The sequence below is a fragment of the Rhinatrema bivittatum genome, chromosome 9, assembly GCF_901001135.1.
Source record: "Rhinatrema bivittatum chromosome 9, aRhiBiv1.1, whole genome shotgun sequence".
In the NCBI taxonomy this organism is placed as follows: Eukaryota; Metazoa; Chordata; class Amphibia; order Gymnophiona; family Rhinatrematidae; genus Rhinatrema; species Rhinatrema bivittatum.
The window spans coordinates 80,789,183-80,812,573 of record NC_042623.1 but is presented as its reverse complement, the minus strand read 5'-3'; the positions used below and the strand labels follow the sequence as shown (position 1 = coordinate 80,812,573).

The 23,391-nt window shown below is 47.0% G+C and overlaps 1 protein-coding gene across 2 annotated transcripts in view; it reads left to right on the top strand.

Moving 5' to 3' along the window:
- TUBGCP6 (tubulin gamma complex associated protein 6) overlaps positions 1 to 23,391 on the top strand; it is a 166,973-nt gene that overhangs the window by 124,282 nt on the left and 19,300 nt on the right. For both annotated transcript variants that reach the window (XM_029617392.1, XM_029617393.1), the window contains exons 21-25: positions 7,217 to 7,358; positions 16,878 to 17,072; positions 18,540 to 18,672; positions 20,463 to 20,676; positions 21,982 to 22,181. In XM_029617392.1, coding sequence (XP_029473252.1) covers positions 7,217 to 7,358; positions 16,878 to 17,072; positions 18,540 to 18,672; positions 20,463 to 20,676; positions 21,982 to 22,181 — 884 coding nt within the window. The remainder of the gene's footprint in view (positions 1 to 7,216; positions 7,359 to 16,877; positions 17,073 to 18,539; positions 18,673 to 20,462; positions 20,677 to 21,981; positions 22,182 to 23,391) is intronic.

Below are 23,391 nucleotides of genomic sequence, written 5' to 3'. Positions count from 1 at the left end.
ACTTCGGTAGCACACCTGCGATCGGTGACGCTTCCTGACATTTGCAGGGCTGCCACCTGGAGTTCTCTCCATACCTTTGCAGCCCACTATTGGTTGGACAAAGCTGGTAGACAAGATTCCATCTTCGGCCAGTCTGTCCTTGTAACCTGTTTACAACGTGACGTACCAACACCCTTCTGCCTGCCTGGTGGGGTTCAGGATGCCCTCTACCAAATTCCACCCCAGTTGTTGTACCTGTTGCACGCCTTTGGGTACATTTGGTGCATGTTCAGACATCCTCAACTCTGTACTCACCCATATGTGAGGACTACCATCCTGCTTGTCTTGTGAGAAAGCAAATGTTGCTTACCTGTAACAGGTGTTCTCACAGGACAGCAGGATGCTAGTCCTCATGAAACCCGCCCTTCGCCCCGCGGTGTTGGGTTCGTATTGTTTTCTTATTTTATTTTTCGGCACTGTCTGTAGCTTTTAAACAAGACTGAAGGGAGACCCCTGCTGGCTGCAGGGTTAGTGCCATACTGGGCATACCCATTAGGGACCAGTCAAAGTTCTGGAAACTTTGACAAAAGTGTTCCATGATTGGGCTCCATCCTGTGATGTCACCCATATGTGAGGACTAACATCCTGCTGTCCTGTGAGAACACCTGTTACAGGTAAGCAACATTTGCTATTCTAGGTTGAGCCTGCCTCCCAGGGGGTCGGGGTTGCTCAAGAGTAGCCCCTACCCAATTTAGTTGAGGAGGGGGAACTGGAGGTCAGTGACCCTTTTGTACACCCGTGCCCCAAGAAACCGTGAAGTGCACACCCGGTGGTCCGGATCCCTCCCTGTCACGAGTTGGCTCCCAAATTGATTTTTTTCCTCACTTTTCTCTCCTGTTTAATTACACAGCTGAATTGAGCTGGACAGCTCTCTTCAGTGCTAGGAGGGGAATCCTTTCCTGAGGCTTCTTTTAGAGCAGTAAAGTTTCTTAAAAAACAAAAAAAAAAAAAGAGAAAAATAAAGTTAGGATCAGGTAGGAAAGCTTGCATCTGCTCTCTCCCACCCCAGCGCAGTTTTGGCGGTTTTTCTTGGGGTTCAGTTTTTTATTTTTGGTTTCTTTCCTTGCTGCTCAGTCGAGCTGCTGGCACCGCGATGGTAAGGGAGTGGCCTGTCGGACGTACGGGTTGACCCCGGCGCGGCTGAATCTCCGCGGTTTATGCGCAGCTTGTATTTTGGGGGGAGAGGGTCCCTCGGAGCTCCCTAGGCCGGTGAAACGACTGAGAGCTGTCCCTGCCCCTTCCCCGACAGCTCCGGGCGCGGTAACCGTGGGAACGGCAGCCATCTTGAATCCCCCAGTGGTCGGGACCGTGTTATCACAGCCTGTAGAAGATACCCCTCCAGTTCTTTTCCCGGTGCTCCCAGGTCCTATAGAGGGACAGGGGGAGCCCATTTTTGCCTCCAGCTGATAGTGGGCGGGCTCCAGCCCCCTTTTTGCCCGAATTTGTGCTCTTGATGCACAAGGCGTTTTTAGCACAGTACGAAGGGAGTGTGCCTGGCAGAGGGGGGTCATCAATCCCCCTCCTTTGCTACCGGAATCTGGCTCGTCTCCGACCGGACCGCTGCCTGACTCTGCTTCAGGTCAGGAGCGGCAGGGGGCGGCGCAGAGAGGCACTGCACCCACAAGAGGGGTGTGCGTGCCCATAGTGTCCGCAACCTGTTCCTAATCTCCCCCTGTGGATCGCTGCAGAAGCGCAGGGCAGGGTGGGAAACTCTGCACAGGTTGCAGCAGTTGGGAGCCGTGGTGCTGGTACCTCCGGAGGAACTCTGAATGGGATGGTATTCGATTTACTTTGTAGTCCCGAAGAAGGAGGGAATCTTTTGCCCCAGTCTCGATTTGAAACGTGTGAACATGGTGTTGAGGGTTCCCCTTTTTCGGATGGAGACGCTACGCTTGGTAATAGCAGCAGTGCACACTCAGGAGTTCCTGGCGTCCCTAGATCTGTCGGAAGCGTGTCTTCACATCCCTGTTTCCCGGGACCCTCAATGCTACCTGAGATTTATGGTATTGGGGCAGCACTTCCAGTTTCAGATGCTTCCGTTCAGATTGGCCACGGCGCCTCGGGTCTTTACCAAGATCATGGTGGTTGTGGCAGCGGCATTACGTCGGCAGGGGATCCTTGTTCATCTCTACCTGGACGATTGGCTCATTTGTGGCGAAGTCTGAAGCCAGTTGCCGTACAGCAATACAAACAGTACTTCAGATCTTGCGATCGCTAGGCTGGGTGGTGGATTTGGCAAAGAGCCACCTGGTACCATCACAGACTCTGGCATATCTGGGAGCGTTCTTCAACACCAACAAAGGCAGAGTCTTTCTGACGAATGAGAGGGTCCGCAAGCTACAGTCGCAGATTGGGCGATTGGCACTGTTGAGAGTTCCCAGGGCTTGGGATGTTACAGGTTCTCAGGTCCATGTCGTCCACCTTGGAACTGGTGCTGTGGGCCTTTGCTCATATGCGTCCCCTTCAGATTACACTTCTGGCCCTGTGTTGGCAAAGTATCACCAACCCGATTCTCTTCCTCTGGAGACCAAGGACAGTCTGTCGTGGTGGCTACACACTCCCAACCTCCTGCGCGGGGTATCCTTGGAGATTCCGGATTGGGTGGTTCTGACCACAAATGCAAGTCTCTCGGGTTGGGGAGTGGTTTGTCAGAGTCAAGCGATTCAGGGATCCTGGTCAAGCGTAGAGGCATCTTGGTTTATCAATCGGTTGGAAGCCAGGGCAGTGCGTTTGACTTTGCTTGCCTTTCAGCCTTTACTCCAAGGGCGGTTGGTACCTTTCAGCGGTGTCGCTGGAAATTCAAGACTTGATCCTGTGGGCAGAACAGCATTTAGTACAAATCTCAGTGTCTCATATTGCCGGGGTCCAGAATGTACAAGCCGATTATCTCAGTCACACGCTTCTGGATCTGGGGGAATGGGAGTTGTCAGATGCGGCAATGCACCTCATTCGGGAGAAGTGGGGCTGTCCACAGATCGATCTGATGGCGACATATCACAATGCAAAGGCTCCTCTGTTTTTCAGCAGACGCAGAGACTATGGCGCTGAGGGCATAGATGCTCTCGTCCTTCCCTGGCCACTGGGAGTTCTGCTGTTTGGTTTCCTCCTTGGCCTCTAGTGGGCAAGATCCTGCGGCGAATAGAGAGGCACCTAGGGGAGGTGATACTCATGGCCCCGGAGTGGCCACACCGTCCTTGGTTTGCAGATCTGTTGAATCTAGCGGTCGAAGGTCCCTTATGGCTCAGTCATCTCTCTGGTCTACTACATCAGTGTCCTGTATTTTCCGATCAGGCAGATTGCTTTTGTCTAGCGGCATGGCTTTTGAGAGGAAGCGTTTAAGGTCAAAGGGATACCCAGAGCCAGTGATTACTATGCTCCTTCAGTCTAGGTGGAAGTCCACCTCAGTCGCATACATCAGAGTATGGAAGGTTTTTGAATCCTGGTGTGTGGCGAAGGGGATTCAGGCCTTGCACGCTTCCGTGTCTCACGTGTTATCTTTCTTACAGGACGGCTTGGTCAAGGGCCTTGCTTTCAACTCTCTTAAGAGTTCATGTGGCGGCATTGACGTCTTTGAAGGGGAACCTGGATGGCTAGCGCTTGTCCTCTCATCCTGATGTGGTCCGTTTTTATTCAAGGGGTTAAGAATCTGCGTGAGAAGGCTTTATCCTCCTTGGAACCTCAATCTGGTTCTTTGAGGTTTGTGTGAGGCTCCCTTTGAACCCATACTTAGGGCTACTCTAAAGGATGTGACTTTGAAGGTTGTTTTCTTGGTAGCCATTTGCTCTGCAAGTCGAATTTCAGAGTTACAGGCTCTGTCACGTCATGATCCTTTTCTTAAGATATCAGACGGGGGGGGGGGGGGGGGTGTCCTTACAAACGGTTCCATCTTTTCTCCCGAAAGTGGTATCTTCCTTTCATGTTAATCAGTCAGTTGAGCTGCCAGCATTTTTGGACTTGTCTGATTCAGAACCAAATGCTCGTAAGTTTCGGCTATTGCATGTCCGTCGTGCGTTGCTCTGATATCTTAAGGTCATGAATGGCTTTCGACAATCTGACCATCTTTTCGTTTTGTGGAGCAGTCCGAAGAAGGGACTTCAAGCTTCCAAGACCATTATTGCCAGGTGGCTTAAGGAAGCTATTGGATCCGCTTACATTCTCAAAGGTAAGTCGGTACCGGAGGGCTTGAGGGCTCATTCCACTCGATCTCAGTCGGCCTCTTGGGCAGAGGCTCACTTAGTATCGCCACAAGAGATTTGTAGGGCGGTGACTTGGAAGTCGCTGCATACGTTTGCAAGACATTATCGACTGCATGTGGCAGATCGGGAGTCTCGGTCCTTTGGCAAGCGGGACTCTCCAAGTCCCACCCTGTTTAGGAAACTTTGGTACATTCCAGGAGTCTGGACTGATCCAGTATGTACAGGGAAAAGAAAATTTGGTTCTTACCTGATAATTTTCATTCCTGTAGTTCCAAGGATCAGTCCAGTGTGCTGCCCAGGGGTTAAGAAGGATGGAGAGTCGTCCACTTTACTGTTGTACATTACATTTATCAGAAGTTGTTTTGTCAAGTTCTCCAAGTTTATATTTCAATGGGTTTTTTCATGATGGTTTGTTTGCATTCAGCTTTGGTACAGATTAATACTGAGGAACTGCAGGGGGCATTAGGATATATAAAGCAGTGTCAATTTTACTTTCTCTGTCTCCGCCTGCTGGCACGGATGAATGAACCCAGAAGTCTGGACTGATCCTTGGTACTACAGGAACAAAAATTATCAGGTAAGAACCAAATTTTCTTTTTTTCCCTTGGGTGACTTAAAAAAAACCCCAAAACTCCCAAGTACTATAAGATATCTCTAAATGTGGTAGTCCTAGGTGCTTCAGAATAAGTTAATATATCTTGTGAGAGACACACTTTATGGTTCTTTTCAGAATATACAGAAAAATTAACATTCTTTCATGTAAGAAAGAAATAGTCATTCTTTTGCAGTTTATAACCATCTCTGCAGTTCTTGGTAAATTGTTCTGCAGTCTTTGGCATTGTTTGCTCTTTTTAGCTGTTCCGCTCCCACAATCCATTGTCTATTGTCCTTTTGAGGTCCCTAAAAGAGGCCGTTGTAAGACTTTACCGTATGAGAGCTGAGAGCAGAGGAAATTGAAATGTAGTGTGGTTCTGCAGTTATAAGTAGAAAGAATATCTGCTTAAATTTGTAAAGCTACATTCTGCATGAACAGTATAGTTCACTGATTAACAGACCTGACCTAGTGACAGTGGGGTCTTCAGGCTATCTTAATAAATATGCATAAGATATATTTGCATACATCTGAGTCCCAATATACACAAATTAATGACATTCACTGTGGATGTCCTGAAAACCCAATTGGCTATGTGATTGTGAGGGCAGGTTTGGAAACCTCTGATACAGTTACTCCCCCCTTCTAAAGGAACTAATACAAATCAGCCAGTTGGGAGCATCCTCTTGAATAGTGGAGGGGCAGAGCTCACTTTGAAGTGCTCAGTAATGTTTGATGTTTAATTAATTTGTAGCCTGCACCCTCCAAAGTTCAGGGTGTATTAGTTAAAACATACATAATAAATCGTTAGACAATACAAAAGACACATTCGACATTACAAAAACGAAAGTGCAACCAACAGCTCCTGTTTCAGGCCACTACAGAATGGTGCGCTCGGGAAAACGCGCAGCCAACCCCCACAAAACTAATAGCACTCATCACATGCAAATACATGCTGATGAGCCTATTAAGTAGTCACCCGCATTACAGAAAGCAAAATGTGTGGCCAAGCCGAACATTTTACTTTCAGAAATTAACTCCTGCCAAAGGCAGGAGTTAATTTCTGAAAGTAAAATGAGTGCCAAAGGCAGGAGTTAATTTCAGCTGGCACCGGGCAAGTGTACAGAAAAGCAGAAAAAAACTGCTTTTCTGTACACCCTCCGACTTAACATCATAGCAATATTAAGTCGGAGGCCCCAAAAATAAAAATAAAAATCTTATTAAAAAAAAAATAAAAAATCTGCCCGCAGGTTGAAAAACTGACGCTTAATTTTGCCAGTGTCTGTGTTCCGAACCCGTGGCTCTCAGCGGGTTTGACGACCAACGCCGGTAAAATTAAGCGTCTGCTGTCAGACCCACTGACAGCCGCGGCTTCCGCCAATAAGGAGGCGCTAGGGACGCACTAGCGGCGGGAGAGTGGGCGCTCGCCTCAGAGCACTGGCTCTCTGGCTCTCCCGCGCAGTTTACTGTATTGGCCTGCAAGTGAGAATAACTCGCAACCAGGAATGCTTAGTCTGTCAGATGAATAGAAGTGTCTCTAAATAGGAGTGTCTTCAAGGACATTTTGAAAGCTGAAGCCTAATTCATGGTCCTCAGGTTTCCAGTAAGTGAGTTCCAAAGCAAAGGGCCGGCAACTGAGAAAGCTTGGTCACAAGTCTCAGTAAGATGTGCATAGCGGATACCTCAAGTTTTCCCTGGCTACCAGTCTTAAGGCCCTCAGAGGCATATAAATTCTTAGCATGGAATTAAGCCAGGGGATGTCTGAGGAATTAAGAAGTATCTGTATTAGAGTAAGAATTTTAAATTTTACTTATCAGTATATTGGGAGCCAGTGCAATGAACAGAGGACCAGGAAAATATGATCCCATAGCCTCGAGCCTGCGAGGATCCATGCGGCAGCAATCTGTAAAATCTGGAGAGTACTGCTATAGCTACAGTAATCTAGGGTAGTAAAAATCAGAGCTAGGAGTACATGTATGAATTCTTCTGATTTCAAAGGGGGTTTTAAGAGACAAAGTATCCTCGGTTTATCAAAGCAACTGACACTACCACTTTAATCTGAGGGCACACAGATGGCTTATGATCAATGATTAGCCCAGATATACTATAGGTATTTACAGCCCACAAAAAACAGTCAGATAATGTGTCAGCAATTGGAACGTGGTAGCAGTGGTGATATAATTCCCTTTCCTGAAATCACCTGCTCTTTTTTCAAGGATCACTAATGTCATATGGGTGCCATATGATCTCTTCCTTTTCTTATGTAACTTTTCAGTTCTGTGTAGTCATGCACTGCATAACAGTAATGCTCATGGTTTGTCTTGACTGTGGAGTTTTAAAATTTGATATTATATAAGAAAGAAATCAGAAGACTCTGTTTCTTTTTAAGTGTGTCCCTGGTGAACAAAGCCATCGTGGATTACTATGTTGTGGAACTGAAAATGGAGAAGCACTTTGAAGCCCTCCGGCATTTCTTGTTGATGGAAGATGGGGAATTTGCACAGTCTCTCAGCGACCTGCTCTTTGATAAGGTACAATAATTTTCTTCACCTCACATCTTGTCAAATGAGCACCATCCCTAAAACCTTGTAGACTCCTTAGGCGGAGATCCATACCGCATTTTATCCAAGGATTTGTCTGCCCTTCGCTTTCTAAAGTTCATGTATTTTTAGACACCACACACTTCTGAATAACATAACCCGAATAGCATTAGTTAGTGCTTTGCTTTCAGGGTTTGCTTTTAACTTTAAACAAAAAAAAATGCCACAGCAGTGGAATATTGAGAAATTTGTCTCTGAAGATGACCATTTATCTACACTAAGGAAAACAAAATTATCAGGTAAGTAATTTCTCCAATTTCCTCCCACCCCCACCACAACCTAGTTCCTCACCAGATTTGGTTGAGCTAGTCCAGCCATTCAATTGATTTATGAGACGCAGACGGAGGGAGACAGACGGAGACACACACACAGACGGAAGGACACACAGACACAATAAGCCCTTCTTTATATTGAACCAAGACTAAAAAACCATAGATTATTTGTGAATTAATGCAACCTACTTACATTATGTTTGACCTTTAAATAACTGGAATATTCAGTAGGCGATGTTGGTGTCCAGCTGCCATTCATTAAAATGACACAAGTCTCACTGATATGATTCATATGGAGATTGACATAATGGGAAATATCAAAAAAAATAGGAACAGAACTTAATAGTATGATGATAGATAAGCAGCACCATCTATTAAAAGTAGATGCAAAGCCAGTGAAATATTGCTCAGTCCTCAATTTATCTATGAGTTATGGATAGGCCAAAGACTGCCCTTTCTCTAGGCAGGATATGTATAATGGGGTGACAGTGCTGGTGCATATCTACTGTATTGTTGGGCAATGCATTTTATTGCCATCAGCCAGAAAGACCACAACAATTCACCTTCCACTTCTTCCAGAGGGAGCCAACTATCCATTTGGCAAATTTAAGCGAAATATATGATCAGGGAGAATAACCAGCAAAATTCTATCAAAACTCAAGTGAGAGCCACGCTGCATACAGAGGCTCATTTGCGAGCAGAGTCTATTAAAGACATCTGCAAAGCTGCAACTTGGTTGTCAGTGCACATCTTCATGTACCATTACTGTCTAGACAGTTTATCAAAAAGTGAAAGTAAATTTGGACAAGCAGTTTCATATAGCAGGTTCACCCAGTAGTTTACTCTCCACAGTGAGGTGTGGGTTGTTTGTTCAGTAAATGCTCTGCTGCAATCCTCAGCTTGGGAATCCCCATGTGTCATGACTGCTTCAGCCCTGCTTTGTCGACAGAGAAAACATGTTTGCTTAACATAAATAATGTTCTCCATAGACAGGATAAAGTTAGCCATAATAAATACCTGCCTGCCTCCCTGGGGAGTAGATTACTTAGCTAGACTTAGTTCTAAAATCGACTGAGGGGCTCACGAGGCAGTGCTCCCACATGTACTCAGTAGAGCAAAATCTCCATGAACTAAAAGAAAAACGTCCATTCCAGTACATACCCAGATCAGTCCAGGCTCCTGGGATTTGGATTCCTCTGCCCCTCAGAAAAAGGAGCTTAGGCTTCTGGACATAAGGCATGCTTTATTGAGGTATCTGAAGGTGACTAATGAATTTCATAGGTCAGTTCAGCTCTTTGTTCTGTGGAATGGCCTAAAGAAGGGGTGTCAAGCTTTTAAGACTTCAATTGCACAATGGCTTAAGGAGGCGATTGGGTCGACATGTTTCTCACAGGACAAGCAGGATGGTTGTCCTCACAAATGGGTGACATCGAGGATGGAGCCCACCATGGAAAACTTCTGTCAAAGTTTAAACAGAACTTTGACTGGCCCCTACTGGGCATGCCCAGCAAGGCACTGACCCTGCAGCCAGCAGGGGTCTCCCTCCAGTCTTCTTTTTTCCGCGCAGCAGCTGCCACGCGGTGAAAGGAGCTCTCTTACCACGTTCCTGACAGGAATTCGGTTTTTTCTTTCCGAAGAAAATTTGCCCCTCAGGGGTCTCCCTTCGACAAATTTTTGTCACCTTCGCGGAATCCGGTAAGTTTTTTGCCGATTTTCATCGACTGCCGTCGATTTTGGCCCTTGAGGCCTGTTGGCACTTACCGATCCCGCGGCTAAATTTGGCCCTAGGCCATGGCGACGGGGTTCCGTCGTTGTCCGGATTGCACCCGGACTATGTCCATCACAGACCCCCATAGGGTCTGTGTTCTGTGTTTGGGAAGTGAGCATGATGTCCTGACTTGCACTAAATGTGCCCTAATGACACCTAAGGGTCGTAAAGCCAGGATGGAGAAGATGGGGCTCCTCTTCCATGCACCCACCCCAACACCATCGATAGCATCGACGTCATCGGAACCGGCACCGTCTAAGTTGCACCACTACAGTCAACCCTCCGGTGACCATCCACCACCGATGACTTCTCGGCCGTCGACTCCTGTCCCCTCCCCGGAAGGGCGAGGAGATCGGAAGGACAAGCATCGCCATCGGCGGCACAAGTCTCGGCCCGTCTAGGATCCACAGCCATCGACCTCTGAACAGGCCGAGCCACCGACAAAAAAGCCTCGGTCAGACCTGGCACCGTCCACGTCTCGTTCGCAGGCATCGAGGAAACCCTCACCCTCTCGGGGTGTGGGAGCCGTGATCCCACCGGTTACGGTGGTCCCTCCGGCTCTGCCTCAGCCTCCCTCTCCCGTCAAGCCGGGTATCGTTACCCCTGGTCTCCGGGCAGAACTGGACCGGCTGGTCCAGGAGGCCATCGAGAAAGCGATGCAAAGGTTCCAGCCTCCACCGGCACCGTCTCCGGCACCGATTCTGGCACCGCCTCAGGCACCGACCTCGGCACCGACTCCGCCACCGAGGAGGGAACCGACCACCGAGCCTCTAGTGGAAGCGCTGGCACCGCTACTGAATCGTGTGGAGGCACTCATGCGGGCCCTTCCATCGGTGATTCCAGTAGCACTGACTACACCATCGTCTCCGGCAGGATTCTCATCGGCAGGAGAAACACCGTTTCGGATTCCCCCGTCCGGAGTAGTCCCATCGGTGCCTTCGCATACCTCTCCACCGATTTATCCCTCGGCTCCATTGATTCCAAGACCGGCACAGATTCCATCGGCAGCCCCGAAGCCCTCGATGCCGTTTACAGTTCCGCTTGCAGCACCGATTCCATCCAGATTTCCATCGATGCCTTTGGATCCTCAACCAGGTCCTTCAGGTCTGCAAGCCCCACATGATCCTTATGATACCTGGGGTGATGATACATCTTCTGATACAGATTTGCCATCCCCACCATCTCCTACAGAGAGTAGAAAACGATCTCCTCCTGAAGATCTCTCCTTTATTAATTTTGTAAAGGAGATGTCAGAAATTGTACCTTTTCAGTTGCAATCTGAGACCGATGACAGGCACCAAATGATGAAACTGCTCCAATTTCTGGATGCCCCAAAAATCATCGCTTCCATCCCCATTCACCAGGTATTTCTGGATCTTTTAAAGAAAAACTGGGAATCTCCTTCATATGTGTCACCAGTTAATAAGAAAGCTGACTCCACATACCTCGTTCAGTCAGCACCAGGATTTCAGAAGCCTCAACTGGATCATCGCTCTGTTGTAGTTGAGTCTGCACAAAAGAAGGCCAAGCGCCTAAAACCACACTCTTCCACTCCCCCTATCAAGGACAACAAATTCCTAGATAGTGTGGGACGGAAAGTGTATCATGGGGCCATGTTGATATCTCGCATAGCTTCATACCAACTTTACATGACTCAATACAACAGAGCCATCCTTAAACAGATGCAGGACTACGCTGACACGTTACCGGACCAATACCAGCCACAGCTTCAAGCCCTTCTTCACAAAGGATTTGAGGCTGGGAAGCACGAGATCAGAACGGCCTACGATATCTTCGATGCTTCCACAAAAGTCTCAGCTACTGCCATCTCAGCCAGACGTTGGGCTTGGTTAAAGTCATCTAACCTTCGCCCAGAGGTCCAGGATCGTCTAGCCGATTTACCCTGCTTAGGGGACAATCTGTTTGGAGAACAGATTCAACAAATTGTGGCAGAATTGAAGGATCACCACGCGACGTTGAAGCAACTTTCGTCTGTTCCATCTGAGGTATCCTCCAAACCACCACCTAAGAAGGACTCTAAAAAGTCTTTCTTTCGGCCACGTCGTTATTATCCTCCGTCGGCTAGGCCTCATCCGGCTCGATCCTCCACTAGACCTCAGCCACGCCAACCTCGAAAACAAAGACCTGCTGTGGCCCCACCTCCTGGGCCTGCGGCAGGCCTTTGACTTCCCGGTACGGAGCACATGCCACATCCCACTTCCCGACATCCCTGTGGGGGGTCGTCTGTGCCACTTTTTACAGCATTGGATACAGATTACCTCAGATCAGTGGGTGCTGGCAATTATCACACAGGGTTACCACCTCAACTTCATAACTCTTCCGGCAGACTCCCCGCCTCTTCAAGCATGGAGTCTATCCAGCCACTTGACTCAATTACAACAGGAAGTATCCCTTCTTTTGCAATCAAATGCTATAGAACCCGTCCCTCCCTCTCAACGAGGCAAGGGATTCTACTCCAGGTACTTCCTAATTCCAAAGAAGTCAGGGGGGCTACGTCCCATTTTGGACCTTCGGGCCCTCAACAAGTACCTTCAAAAAGAAAAGTTCAAGATGGTAACCCTGGGTGCGCTACTCCCTCTGCTGCAAAGGGGGGATTGGCTGTGCTCCCTCGACCTAGAGGATGCTTATACCCACATTGCGATAACACAATCCCATCGCAAGTATTTGCGGTTTCTGGTAGGCCGCGACCATTATCAATACCGAGTACTACCTTTTGGTCTGGCATCTGCTCCACGAGTCTTCACCAAATGCCTCGTAGTGGTAGCAGCATTCCTCAGGAAGGAAGGTGTCCACGTCTACCCCTATCTGGACGATTGGCTAATCAGGGCCTCCACCCCTCAGATTGCCTACTCCTCCCTAAAATTGACAATCAACACACTTCTTTCCTTAGGGTTTCTTGTCAATTACGAGAAATCTTGCTTAGTCCCATCTCAAACCTTATCTTTCATTGGGGCAGACTTGGACACCTTACAGGCAAAGGCCTACCTTCCGCTGCAGCGGGTCCAAACTCTCATGTCCCTAGCTCGCCAGCTCCAGTCTCAAGACATGGCCACGGCTCGCCAATTCCTCATTCTCCTAGGACACATGGCATCCTCAGTTCAAGTCACTCCCATGACCCGACTAGCCATGAGAGTAGCACAATGGACTCTGCGACACCAATGGATTCAAGCTTCTCAGCGCCTGTCCTCCATAGTCGCAGTTACACAAGCGCTTCGCCTGTCTTTAACCTGGTGGACGACTCAAATCAATCTCCTTCAGGGCTTACCTTTTCTCCTACCAGATCCACAAGTAATCCTGACCACCGACGCTTCCCACATCGGTTGGGGGGCTCATGTGGATGATTTCCAAACCCAAGGGTTATGGTCACCAGAGGAAGCCGAACACCAGATAAATTTTTTGGAACTTCGAGCAATCCGTTACACGCTCAGAACGTTCAAAGGTCGTCTTTCGAATCAGATAATCTTAATCCAGACAGACAACCAAGTGGCCATGTGGTACATAAACAAGCAGGGAGGCACAGGCTCTTTCCTTCTGTGTCAGGAAGCTGCGCAGATTTGGGCAGAAGCCCTCTCCCACTCCATGTACCTCAGGGCCACTTACCTGCCGGGAGTAGACAATGTATTGGCAGATCAGCTGAGCCGGGTCTTCCAACCACACGAGTGGTCAATCGATCCTCTGGTAGCGACCTCTCTATTTCACAAGTGGGGTTCTCCCCACATAGATCTCTTTGCGTCCCCTCAGAACCACAAAGTAGACAATTACTGCTCTCTCATTCGGAGCCACCACTCTCGGCCGAGGGATGCCTTCTCCCTCAAGTGGACATCAGGTCTGCTCTATGCATTCCCTCCACTTCCTCTTCTGTCAAGGACTCTCGTGAAGCTTCGCCAGGACGGAGGAACCATGATCCTGATAGCACCCCACTGGCCACGCCAGGTGTGGTTTCCCATTCTTCAGGATCTCTCCATCCGCAGGCACATCCCTCTGGGAACGGATCCGCATCTGCTCACTCAGAACGACGGATGCCTCCTCCATCCCAACCTCCAAGCCTTGTCCCTGACGGCATGGATGTTGAAAGGTTAGTCCTTCAGCCTTTTAACCTTTCGGATTCGGTTTCTCGTGTCCTGATAGCTTCACGAAAGCCCTCCACTAGAAGATCCTATTCGTATAAATGGAAAAGGTACACATCTTGGTGCACTTCCCAGTCCCTTGATCCCCTTTCCTGTCCAATCTCTAAGTTCTTGGACTATTTATGGCATCTATCGGAATCGGGTCTTAAAACCTCTTCCATTAGGATGCATGTCAGTGCAGTAGCCGCTTTCCATAAAGGCATACAGGGTGTCCCTATTTCAGTACAACCCCTGGTAACACGCTTTCTTAAAGGCTTGCTCCATCTGAAGCCACCCTTACGTCCTCCGGCCCCATCTTGGGACCTTAATCTGGTTCTTGGTCGGCTAATGAAACCACCTTTCGAACCTCTACACTCCTGTGAATTAAAGTATCTCACATGGAAGGTATTATTCCTTTTAGCTGTCACTTCAGCTCGCAGGGTTAGTGAGTTACAGGCCTTAGTCACCTATCCGCCTTACACTAAACTCCTGCAGGACCGGGCGGTACTCCGCACTCACCCTAAATTTTTACCTAAGGTAGTTTCGGAGTTTCATATCAATCAATCTATCGTACTACCTATCTTTTTTCCCAGGCCCCACTCCAACTCCGGGGAACAGACTCTGCATACCCTAGACTGCAAACGAGCTCTAGCTTTTTATCTAGACCGTACAGTTGCTCACAGGAAGAGCACTCAATTATTTGTCTCTTTCCATCCTAACAAGTTAGGACATCCTGTGGGTAAGCAGGCTCTTTCCTCCTGGTTGGCGGACTGCATTTCTTTTTGCTATCAGCAAGCTGGCATTCCTTTTCAAGACCGTGTGAAAGCACACTCTGTGAGGGCCATGGCGACGTCAGTGGCACACCTTCGATCGGTGCCGCTTCCTGACATCTGCAAAGCTGCAACCTGGAGTTCTCTCCATACCTTTGCAGCCCACTATTGTTTGGACAAAGCTGGAAGACAGGACTCCATCTTCGGCCAATCTGTCTTGCGTAACCTTTTTCCAACATGATGTACCAACACCCTTCCACCTTCCCGGTAGGGTGCGGATGCCCTTACCAAATACCACCCCAGTTGTTGTGCCTGTTGCACGTCATTGGGTGCATTTGGTGCAAGTCAGGACATCCTCAGCTCGGTACTCACCCATTTGTGAGGACAACCATCCTGCTTGTCCTGTGAGAAAGCAAATGTTGCTTACCTGATGTAACAGGTGTTCTCACAGGACAGCAGGATGTTAGTCCTCACGAAACCCGCCCGCCACCCCGCGGTGTTGGGTTTGTTTTGTTTTTACTTTTTAGGCACTGCCTGTAGCTTTGAAAATCAGACTGAAGGGAGACCCCTGCTGGCTGCAGGGTCAGTGCCTTGCTGGGCATGCCCAGTAGGGGCCAGTCAAAGTTCTTTTTAAACTTTGACAGAAGTTTTCCGTGGTGGGCTCCATCCTCGATGTCACCCATTTGTGAGGACTAACATCCTGCTGTCCTGTGAGAACACCTGTTACATCAGGTAAGCAACATTTGCTATATCTAAGGGTCAGCAGGTGCCTGAAGATTTGAGGGCTCATTCGAGGCGTGCTCTTTGGCCAAGGCTCAGCACGTTTCTCTGCAAGAGATTTGCAGGGCAGTGACATGGAAGTCACTGCACACTTTTGCCAGGCACTATTATTTGGATGTCGGAGCTCCGACTCCAGGGGGCTTTGGTGAACGTGTTTTGCAAGCAGGACTCTCCAGATCCCACCCAGTTTAGGGGTGCTTAGATACATCTCAGGAGTCTGGACTGATCTGGGTATATACTGGAAAGGAAAATTGGTTCTTACCTGCTAATTTTCGATAGTGCCTGGTGAAAGTGTGCAGTGACTTCCTAATTGCTACCCTGCAAATCTCTTGTGGAGAAACTTGTTGAGCCTCAGCCCAAGAGGACATCTGAGCATGCATCGAATGAGCCCTCAAACCTTCAGGCACCTGCCGACCCTTAGATATATATGTCGATCCAATTGCCTCCTTTAAGCCAACGTGCAATTGAAATCTTATAAGCTTGACACCCCTTCTTTGGACCGATCCACATAACAAAGAGCTGATCTGACCTATGAAACTCATTAGTCACCTTCAGTTCCCTGTATGTACCCGGATCAGTCCAGACAGTGGGTTATGTCCCCCTCGCAGCAGATGGAGTCAGAGCAAAAACTGAAAGGGCACTCTCTCTCTTAAGCTGGTGCACTCTCTGTATCCCTCCAGTATTTCCTCTGACTCCAGCAGATAGGGTCTCACCTACAGTTCTCCCTTCTAACTTTGAGAGATTATGCTAAGTTAGCTTTCTTTCTTCTCTCCTTGGATGGATCAAAAAACAAAAAAACCAGTAGTTTCTCTCCTAATGATGTGGAGATGTTCTTTCTCATGAGTTTTTCTACTCCTCAGTGCTTACCCCCAGCAACTCGCAGGCTGAGCTGTTACTGCTGATAGTCTGTTAATTCTATTCTATTCCTTATTTGGGGGTAAGTTGGATGTAAGTTTAATGTAAACCGATGAGATGTTCCCAACGTTCATCGGTATATAAAAACTCTAAATAAATAAATAAATTAAATAAATGTAATATTTTTCTTCACAGATTTTCTCAACCAGGGGTGTAAGTTGGTGGTCCAACCTCTCCCCCACTCGCACGGCCCGCTGCCCTGAGAAGCTGATTCCCTCGGGGCAGAACAGAGAAGCGACAGTCCTCTGTCTTTAAAAAAAAAAAAAAAAAGAGATTCTTTAATTTCATTTCTGTGTCAGTGCTGGGTTTCTGCAACAGGACCCTCTGCTTCGCTCTTTAGTGACAGTAATAGGCATGCCTCATGTCCAGAAATCTAAGCTCCCTTGCCTGAAGTGCTGAAGAATCCAAATCCCAGAAGTCTGGACTGATCTGTGGTACAACAGGAACAAAAATTAGGAGGTTAGAACCAATTTTCCTTTTGGCAATGTCAGATGATGTCGCCCGCAATTTATGGCTATTTCATTCTTCTGCCTATGGAGAATAGTTTGCAATAAGCAAACTTGCTAAACTCCTTATTACAATGTTTTTAAATGTTGTAATTTCCCTTGGGCATGTATTGGGAAATCATAGGCTAATAAAATGTATATTGTAGTGCATTCTAGCACTGGTGTGATCACTAAGGCAAACAATTGGTGTTGCTAGAATACATAGTATCTGATTCACTGAGGGTGTTTCCTATAGACACAAAATGGGAGAAAACCCTTAATGAATCTGGCCCGTTGTTTGCAGTTTGACTTATTTTATTTTTGTTTTGAAAGCTTGGATTGGGGCAGACACCAGGAGAGCTGCTGAATCCTTTGGTTCTGAATTCGATCTTAAACAAAGCTCTGCAGTATAGCCTGCATGGAGACTCTCAGCTGGCTTCCAACCTCTCTTTTGCACTCAGGTACCTTCCTGAGGTGTTCAAACCCAACGCACCAGATGCCTTGAGCTGCCTGGAGCTTCGGTATAAGGTCAGTAGCTGATTGATTTTACTTTTGTTAAATTAATATTTTGTATTATGTATTTTATTTTATTTTGATGGACTCTTGTTCATGTCTTTATTAATGGATACGATGTGATATGTGATTATTAGGGATGTGCATTCGTTTGCGACGAAATAGGAATTATAGACTATATTTCCTATTTCGTCACAGTTCGGGGGGTCCCCAAAACGACAGGAAAACCCACAAAATTTCGTGTGGTTTTCTTATCGTTTTTGGGGGGTGGGGGGGTGGGAAAGGGCACATTAAAAAAAAAAAAAACCCCAAACCCAACCCTTCAGATTTTAATTAATTACAATCCCCCACCCTCCCTTTTGACATATGCAAGTCAATAATTGTATCCCATCACTAAATGTGGAAGTGTACCAAGGGAAATTCTGCCTAGTTCCGGGTAGTGGAAAAATGAGCACTTAGTGCATGCAGGACTTGCTCCTGTACAATCTGCAGAACAGATTATTGATATTTATAATCACTAGAGATGTGATTCGGCTGAACCTTTTGGTTCGGCCTGTATTGGCCCGCCATGGGAAATTTCATTTCACGCGGTTTGGGCCAATTGTTTTTCGACTGTCCGGAACCGGAAAAAAAACAAAACCACCCCAACCCTTCAGATTTAATTAATTACAATCCCCCAAACTTGCCTAAAGTCCCTGGTGGTCCAGCAGTAGTCCCAGGAGCGATCTCCCCCTCTTGAGCCGTCGGCTGCCACTAATCAAAATGGCGCCGATGGCCCTTTGCCCTTACCATGTGACAGGGGCTATCAGTGCCATTGGCCAGCCGGCCCCTGTCACATGGTAGGAGCAATGGATGGCCCGTGCCATTTTTTAAGATGGCGCCAGCCGTCCATTGCTCCTACCATGTGACAGGGGCCAGCTGGCCAATGGCACTGATATAGCCCCTGTCACATGGTAAGGGCTAAACGGCCCGAGAGTGGGAAATCGCACCCAGGACTCCCGCTGGACCACCAGGGACTTTAGGCAAGTTTTGGGGGGGTCGTGAGGGTGGGGAATTGTAATTAATTAAATCTGAAGGGTTGGGGTGGTTTGGGGTTTTTTTCAATTCAGGACAGCCAAAAAGAAATCGGCCCGAACCGCGGGAAATGAAATTTCCCATAGCGGGCCGATAAAGGCCGAACTAAAAGGTTTAGCTGAATCACATCTCTAGTGATTATAAATCACTTCAAATACTTTATAGAAGTGATTAATAAATATAAATAAGTAAATGTATCTGTTCTGCAGATTGTACAGGAGCAAGTCCTGCATGCACTAAGTGCTCATTTTTCCCCTACCTGGAACTAGGCAGAATTTCCCTTGGTACACTTCCACATTTAGTGACGGGATACAATTATTGACTTGCATATGTCAAAAGGGAAATGAGGAAGTTGTGATGTGAAAGGTAGGACAGAGGGAGTAATGTGACGGGTCTACGTTTGTCTAGGTCGATTGGCCCCTGAACATTGTAATCACGGAGAGCTGCATGAATAAATACAGCAAGATCTTCTCCTTCCTGCTGCAGCTGAAGCACATGGTGTGGACACTGAAGGATGTCTGGTTCCATTTAAAACGCTCTGGTAAGAGGGAGCGACAGCTGTAGTCTGCACACTTGTGTAGACTTCCTCTTATCTTCACAGGTGTTGATATGGAAAACAAGTTTGGTAAAGCATGCTGGCTATGTTTGTTTTATGTTTATTTACATTTGATATATCACTTATCCCTGAGACTTAGATGTACATAAAATTAGACAATAAGCCATTCCAAAATAAAACACAATTAGTAAAATAACAATAAATATGGTAGATAAACTAATGTTGACAACTTTAAAATAAAATAAAAAAAAAAAAAATTTTTTTAAATCATATAAAAAAAGCAACATTTTAACTTTAACATATAGCCTAGGAGTCAGATTCCAAAAATGTGTAATTATCTGTATTCTCTGTGCTGGTTGGTGTTACTTGTACTGCCATTTCTATTGGGCTTGTCTGTGTTGCAGGACTTAAATTGTGGGAGTACGAGATGAAATTCATTTCCAGCAGTTCTTTTCAGGCTTAAGAGGCAGAGCAGCAGGGGTGTTCTGCTCCAGCCCTACCTCTCTAGGCAGCCTGCAAGGAAAAGAGGGGCTGATCGTGAAGCACACAGAGAAGAGAACATTTACTCTGTTCCCTAATCCAGCCCCTCTTCTCTTGTTCCTCTTCCCCCTGCCAAGACTTCAGCCCTAGCCTTGATGAATGGCACTACTGCTCACAACTCTCAAACTTGTGCTTACTCAACCCTTTTTTCTGTCCATTACCAAAGGCTTAATTTCTGGCAGAACAACCCAAAATGGCATATTGCCACTCTTTTCTGGGACCTGAGAAAGTGAAGCAGAGTCAATAGTATATATCAGTTCTGGCTTCCCTGAGGAAAAAGAACAGATTCAGTAGTTGCATGGATCATTTATGGCCTCCCTGGCTCTTAGAGGCAGCAGAAAAGAACAGTGTTGGAGTTGCTTACTCTGAGACAAGGGCAGCCACGTGGTTTTCGTGTGTGTGTGCTCTGCTCCTTTGCACAGGTCAAACCTATTTCTGGCCCCCCATCTCGCCCCCTCCACGGTTCCACTTCCTTGTACTTTCCCTTTGAGAATTGGTGCAAAATCTGTGGGCATAGGTACCTGCGGAGTTGGCACCTACATACATAGCTTTGAAAATAGTCCCTCTGGAGGGCAGTAATGAGTCTGCATGAGGAGCTTGCAGGCAGTGTCCCTGGGACTGCAAGCTCATTTTCAAAGAAAGGCTGCTCATGGAATTTCTCTTTGAAAATGAGGACCACTTCACACAACATGAATAGCGTGTACCTGTAGTCTTTGCGCTTTCATTGAAGTAGATGTAAAGTGCGTGCAGTGAAGTGATTTGAAAATGCAATCACTGCATGCATGTACATTCCTTCCCCCACCCTAATCCCAGCTATTTCTTCCCACAGGTAAAAGTAAACACACTGTGAAAGGGGAAATAAATAATAACTAAATGGCCTACCAGTGGAGGTGGCAGAGCACATCACTTCTAGCAGATTTTGGGTGCTCCTGGGACAGATATAGAGAGGCAGTGATGGAAAAAGTGGTGGGAGGGGGATGTTGATGTTGGGTGGTGAATGGGAATTTAGATGTGGAAAAATCTCAACTGGGCAGTCTAGATGAGCCCAATTTGCTCATTATCAACCGTCATCAACTGTGTTACTATGTTTTGTTCCACAGTAAGGCCAAAATGTTAGAATGTAAACGTTTGGTGACATTTCCTTGAGCTCCTAGTTCCAGTACTGAGGGTCCTGGTGCTATCATTTATTGATCCTTTGTGTGTTGTTTGGTTTTTTTGTTTTGTTTTGTTTTTAGCGCTAGTAAATCGTGCATCAAATGCGGTTCAGTTTCGTCAGCTCCAGCTCTACAGGCATGAGATGCAGCACTTTGTGAAGGTCATTCAGGGCTACATTGCCAACCAGATCTTGCACGTGACATGGTGTGAATTTCGAAACAAACTGTCATCTGTGGGAAACCTGGAAGAGATTCACAGAACCCACGCAGACTACCTCAACAAAGCACTCTTCCGGTAAAACAGAGTAGTTCACTTTCGGTACTACTGCGAGGTAAAATACTTAATGTAATGCTTTTCAGGTGCCACCATTGGAGGACTAAGTCAAAACTATTTTGCCTTGCACTCTCATCGTGAAAGCAGCACTGTTGAGAGTCTGCTTGCATGCATACTTGGGGGATTGTATTCTTTTGCAGGGCAATAAAAGAAAAAGCTAACTAAAATTAGATGGCAGGAACCATTTGGAAAACTAAGATGCAGCCGAAAAACAAAATCCATCGTCCTCTTCTACCTGTGCATAACTGAAACAGAAACTAGCCAGCAGATCAGAAAGCAAACAATGTCTTCCAGGGTCTGCAGAGACATATTTGAAAATTTTGAAAGCATCTACGTATGTGCTTTTAAAGCAGCCTTTATAGGAAAAAAACAAGTTTGTTATAATTTAGTTGGCAATTGAAATAAAATTATTAATGTTTTTTTTGTTTATCATTTTTTTGTGGGACCTGGCAGTTTCTTCCCGCTTTGGGCTTCCAACTCATTTGGACCTGGGGCTTGGGATCCAGTGCCATGAACCTTCCCTTGCATCTGCCCAGGTCTTTTTCCCCCTCCCCTCTTATTTTATAATTTCTCTCAGCTCACTGGAGTCCGCTCACTGCCGTACACTGTGGCTCCTTCTGGAGCTCTGTAATCACAGGCCTTATGTTCAGTCACTAGGGTATTACTGTTGTGCAATGACCAGAATTCCCTGCCTCTGCTGATTCAGGGAGCAGAAGCCCTGAAGCGAGACTAGAACCTGGGTCCTCTTCACGGCACTGCCACTGAGCTTAACCCTCTCTAACCCCCCCCCCAACACACACACACACACACACACATACACTTCCCCAAACATGTCCTGTTGATACCCATAGCAGATCATGTTTTCAGGATATCTATAACAAATATACTTACATTGGAGACCCAGTCTATACAGATTTCTCATGCATATTCATTTCAGATATTCTGAAAAACTGGCTAGCAGTGGGGTCTTGGGCAAGTTTGGGAAGCTCTGATCTAACCCGTACTAAGGCTTTAGGTAAAGTAAAAAAAAAATTGGTTTTTTTTTCTACTCCTCTATCACAGGAGTCCAAACATAATGACAAAATGAGCCATGCTGTTAACAGAGGAATACACTGGGAGCAGCACAGAGATGCAAACAGAGACAAACACGCAGTCTGACTCTTATAGATCTCCCTCTCTTAGAGTTTGTAAAACCCTTTCAGTACCTAAATGTTTATTAGAAGACTTTGAAAAAAATGTTCTCTGTTTGTTTGCTTGTTGTGTTAGGGGCCTGTTGACAGAGAAGGCTACCCCTGTGATGAACATTATTCATAGTATCTTCAGCCTGATTCTGAAGTTCCGCATCCAGTTAATCTCACAGTCTTGGAGTTGTGATGCAGGGCAGCAAATGGCCGTTCATCCCAACTTTACTGTGATGCAGCAGTCCTACAACACCTTCAAGTATTACTCTGACTTCCTCTTTGAAGGTAAAAGAACACAATGTGCCACACTTACAGAAACACTGCCACCTGCCACTGGAAGCTGGTAGGGAAAAGGCATATGCTGTTTTAACCTTTCCATGCTGCTGCCAGTAACCAGATACAAAGATGTGATAGTGATAGACCACAGCAGCAGCAGGAAATCCTGCTAGGGTGAATGTCTGAGGATTACCTGAGGGTAAGATATGGGCTCTGTCTGACTGGAGAAGTAGAACTTTACCCCTTGAGGTGTTGCCAATTTCTTGTCAAGGGGCTCGTGCCAGCTGTGCTCTCTCGGCAAGATTATTTGTCAGGGTAAAATAATTTAACAAGGCATCCCTGGAGCAGGGCCATAAGAAGCGGGGGAAGGCAAGTTGGGCAGCTGCCTGGGAGACCCCACCACCACTGTCACTACAGGAGTGTGATGGACGTTAGCTCCAGCACAGCCACTTCTGTGCAGCTGCGTCATTAGAAAACTTGTAGAGGACTGGGCCTACATCATCAGAGAGGAGCACACACTTTCCCACCCCAACCACCCAGAGCACTGCCTAGTTCGGCAATGGATCTACTCAGGAGCCCCCTCCAATATATATCAATGTAAAAATATAGATAAAAGTTACAATGCTTTTTACCTGGCTAGATTATTGAGCAGCATCAGCAAATGTGCCAATGTCTGCACCAGACTCTGCTGCTGAGAAGCATTAGTAGGCATTCTGCCTGGTAATTATTTCTGCCAAACCTCTTCAGCATGTCAGTGTTTGACTCCATTAAGAGGCTAATTTTCAAAGCCATTTCTGCAGGTAAAACAATGCTTTACCAATGGAAATGGCTGTTCCCTGTACGTACCAGGATCAGTCCAGGACACCTGGGTTGTGACTCCGCACCAGTAGATGGAGACAGACTAAAACTTGTGGGCGGAGCCATATATGCCCCTGTGCCAGTCACAGCCCCTCAGTCTTACTCTGTCTCCAGTAGATGGTGCAGGTCCGGTCACAGCCCTGCCTGCCCTGGTTCTGGTATTCCGTCAGGGTCGGTTCTTTTTTGATTTGTTAGGCCAGTTTAGGCTACGGGTTTCTATTTGGGAATATTTTTCTAAATTGTCCCTAGGTCCCTTCCGCCCTGCCTCCTAGGGGGGTTGTGAGGTTCTGAGGGGACCACCCCCCCCTGGTTGAGGCCGCTGCTAGGGTCGAGGACCCAGCTGGCCTAGTAGCAGCGTCAG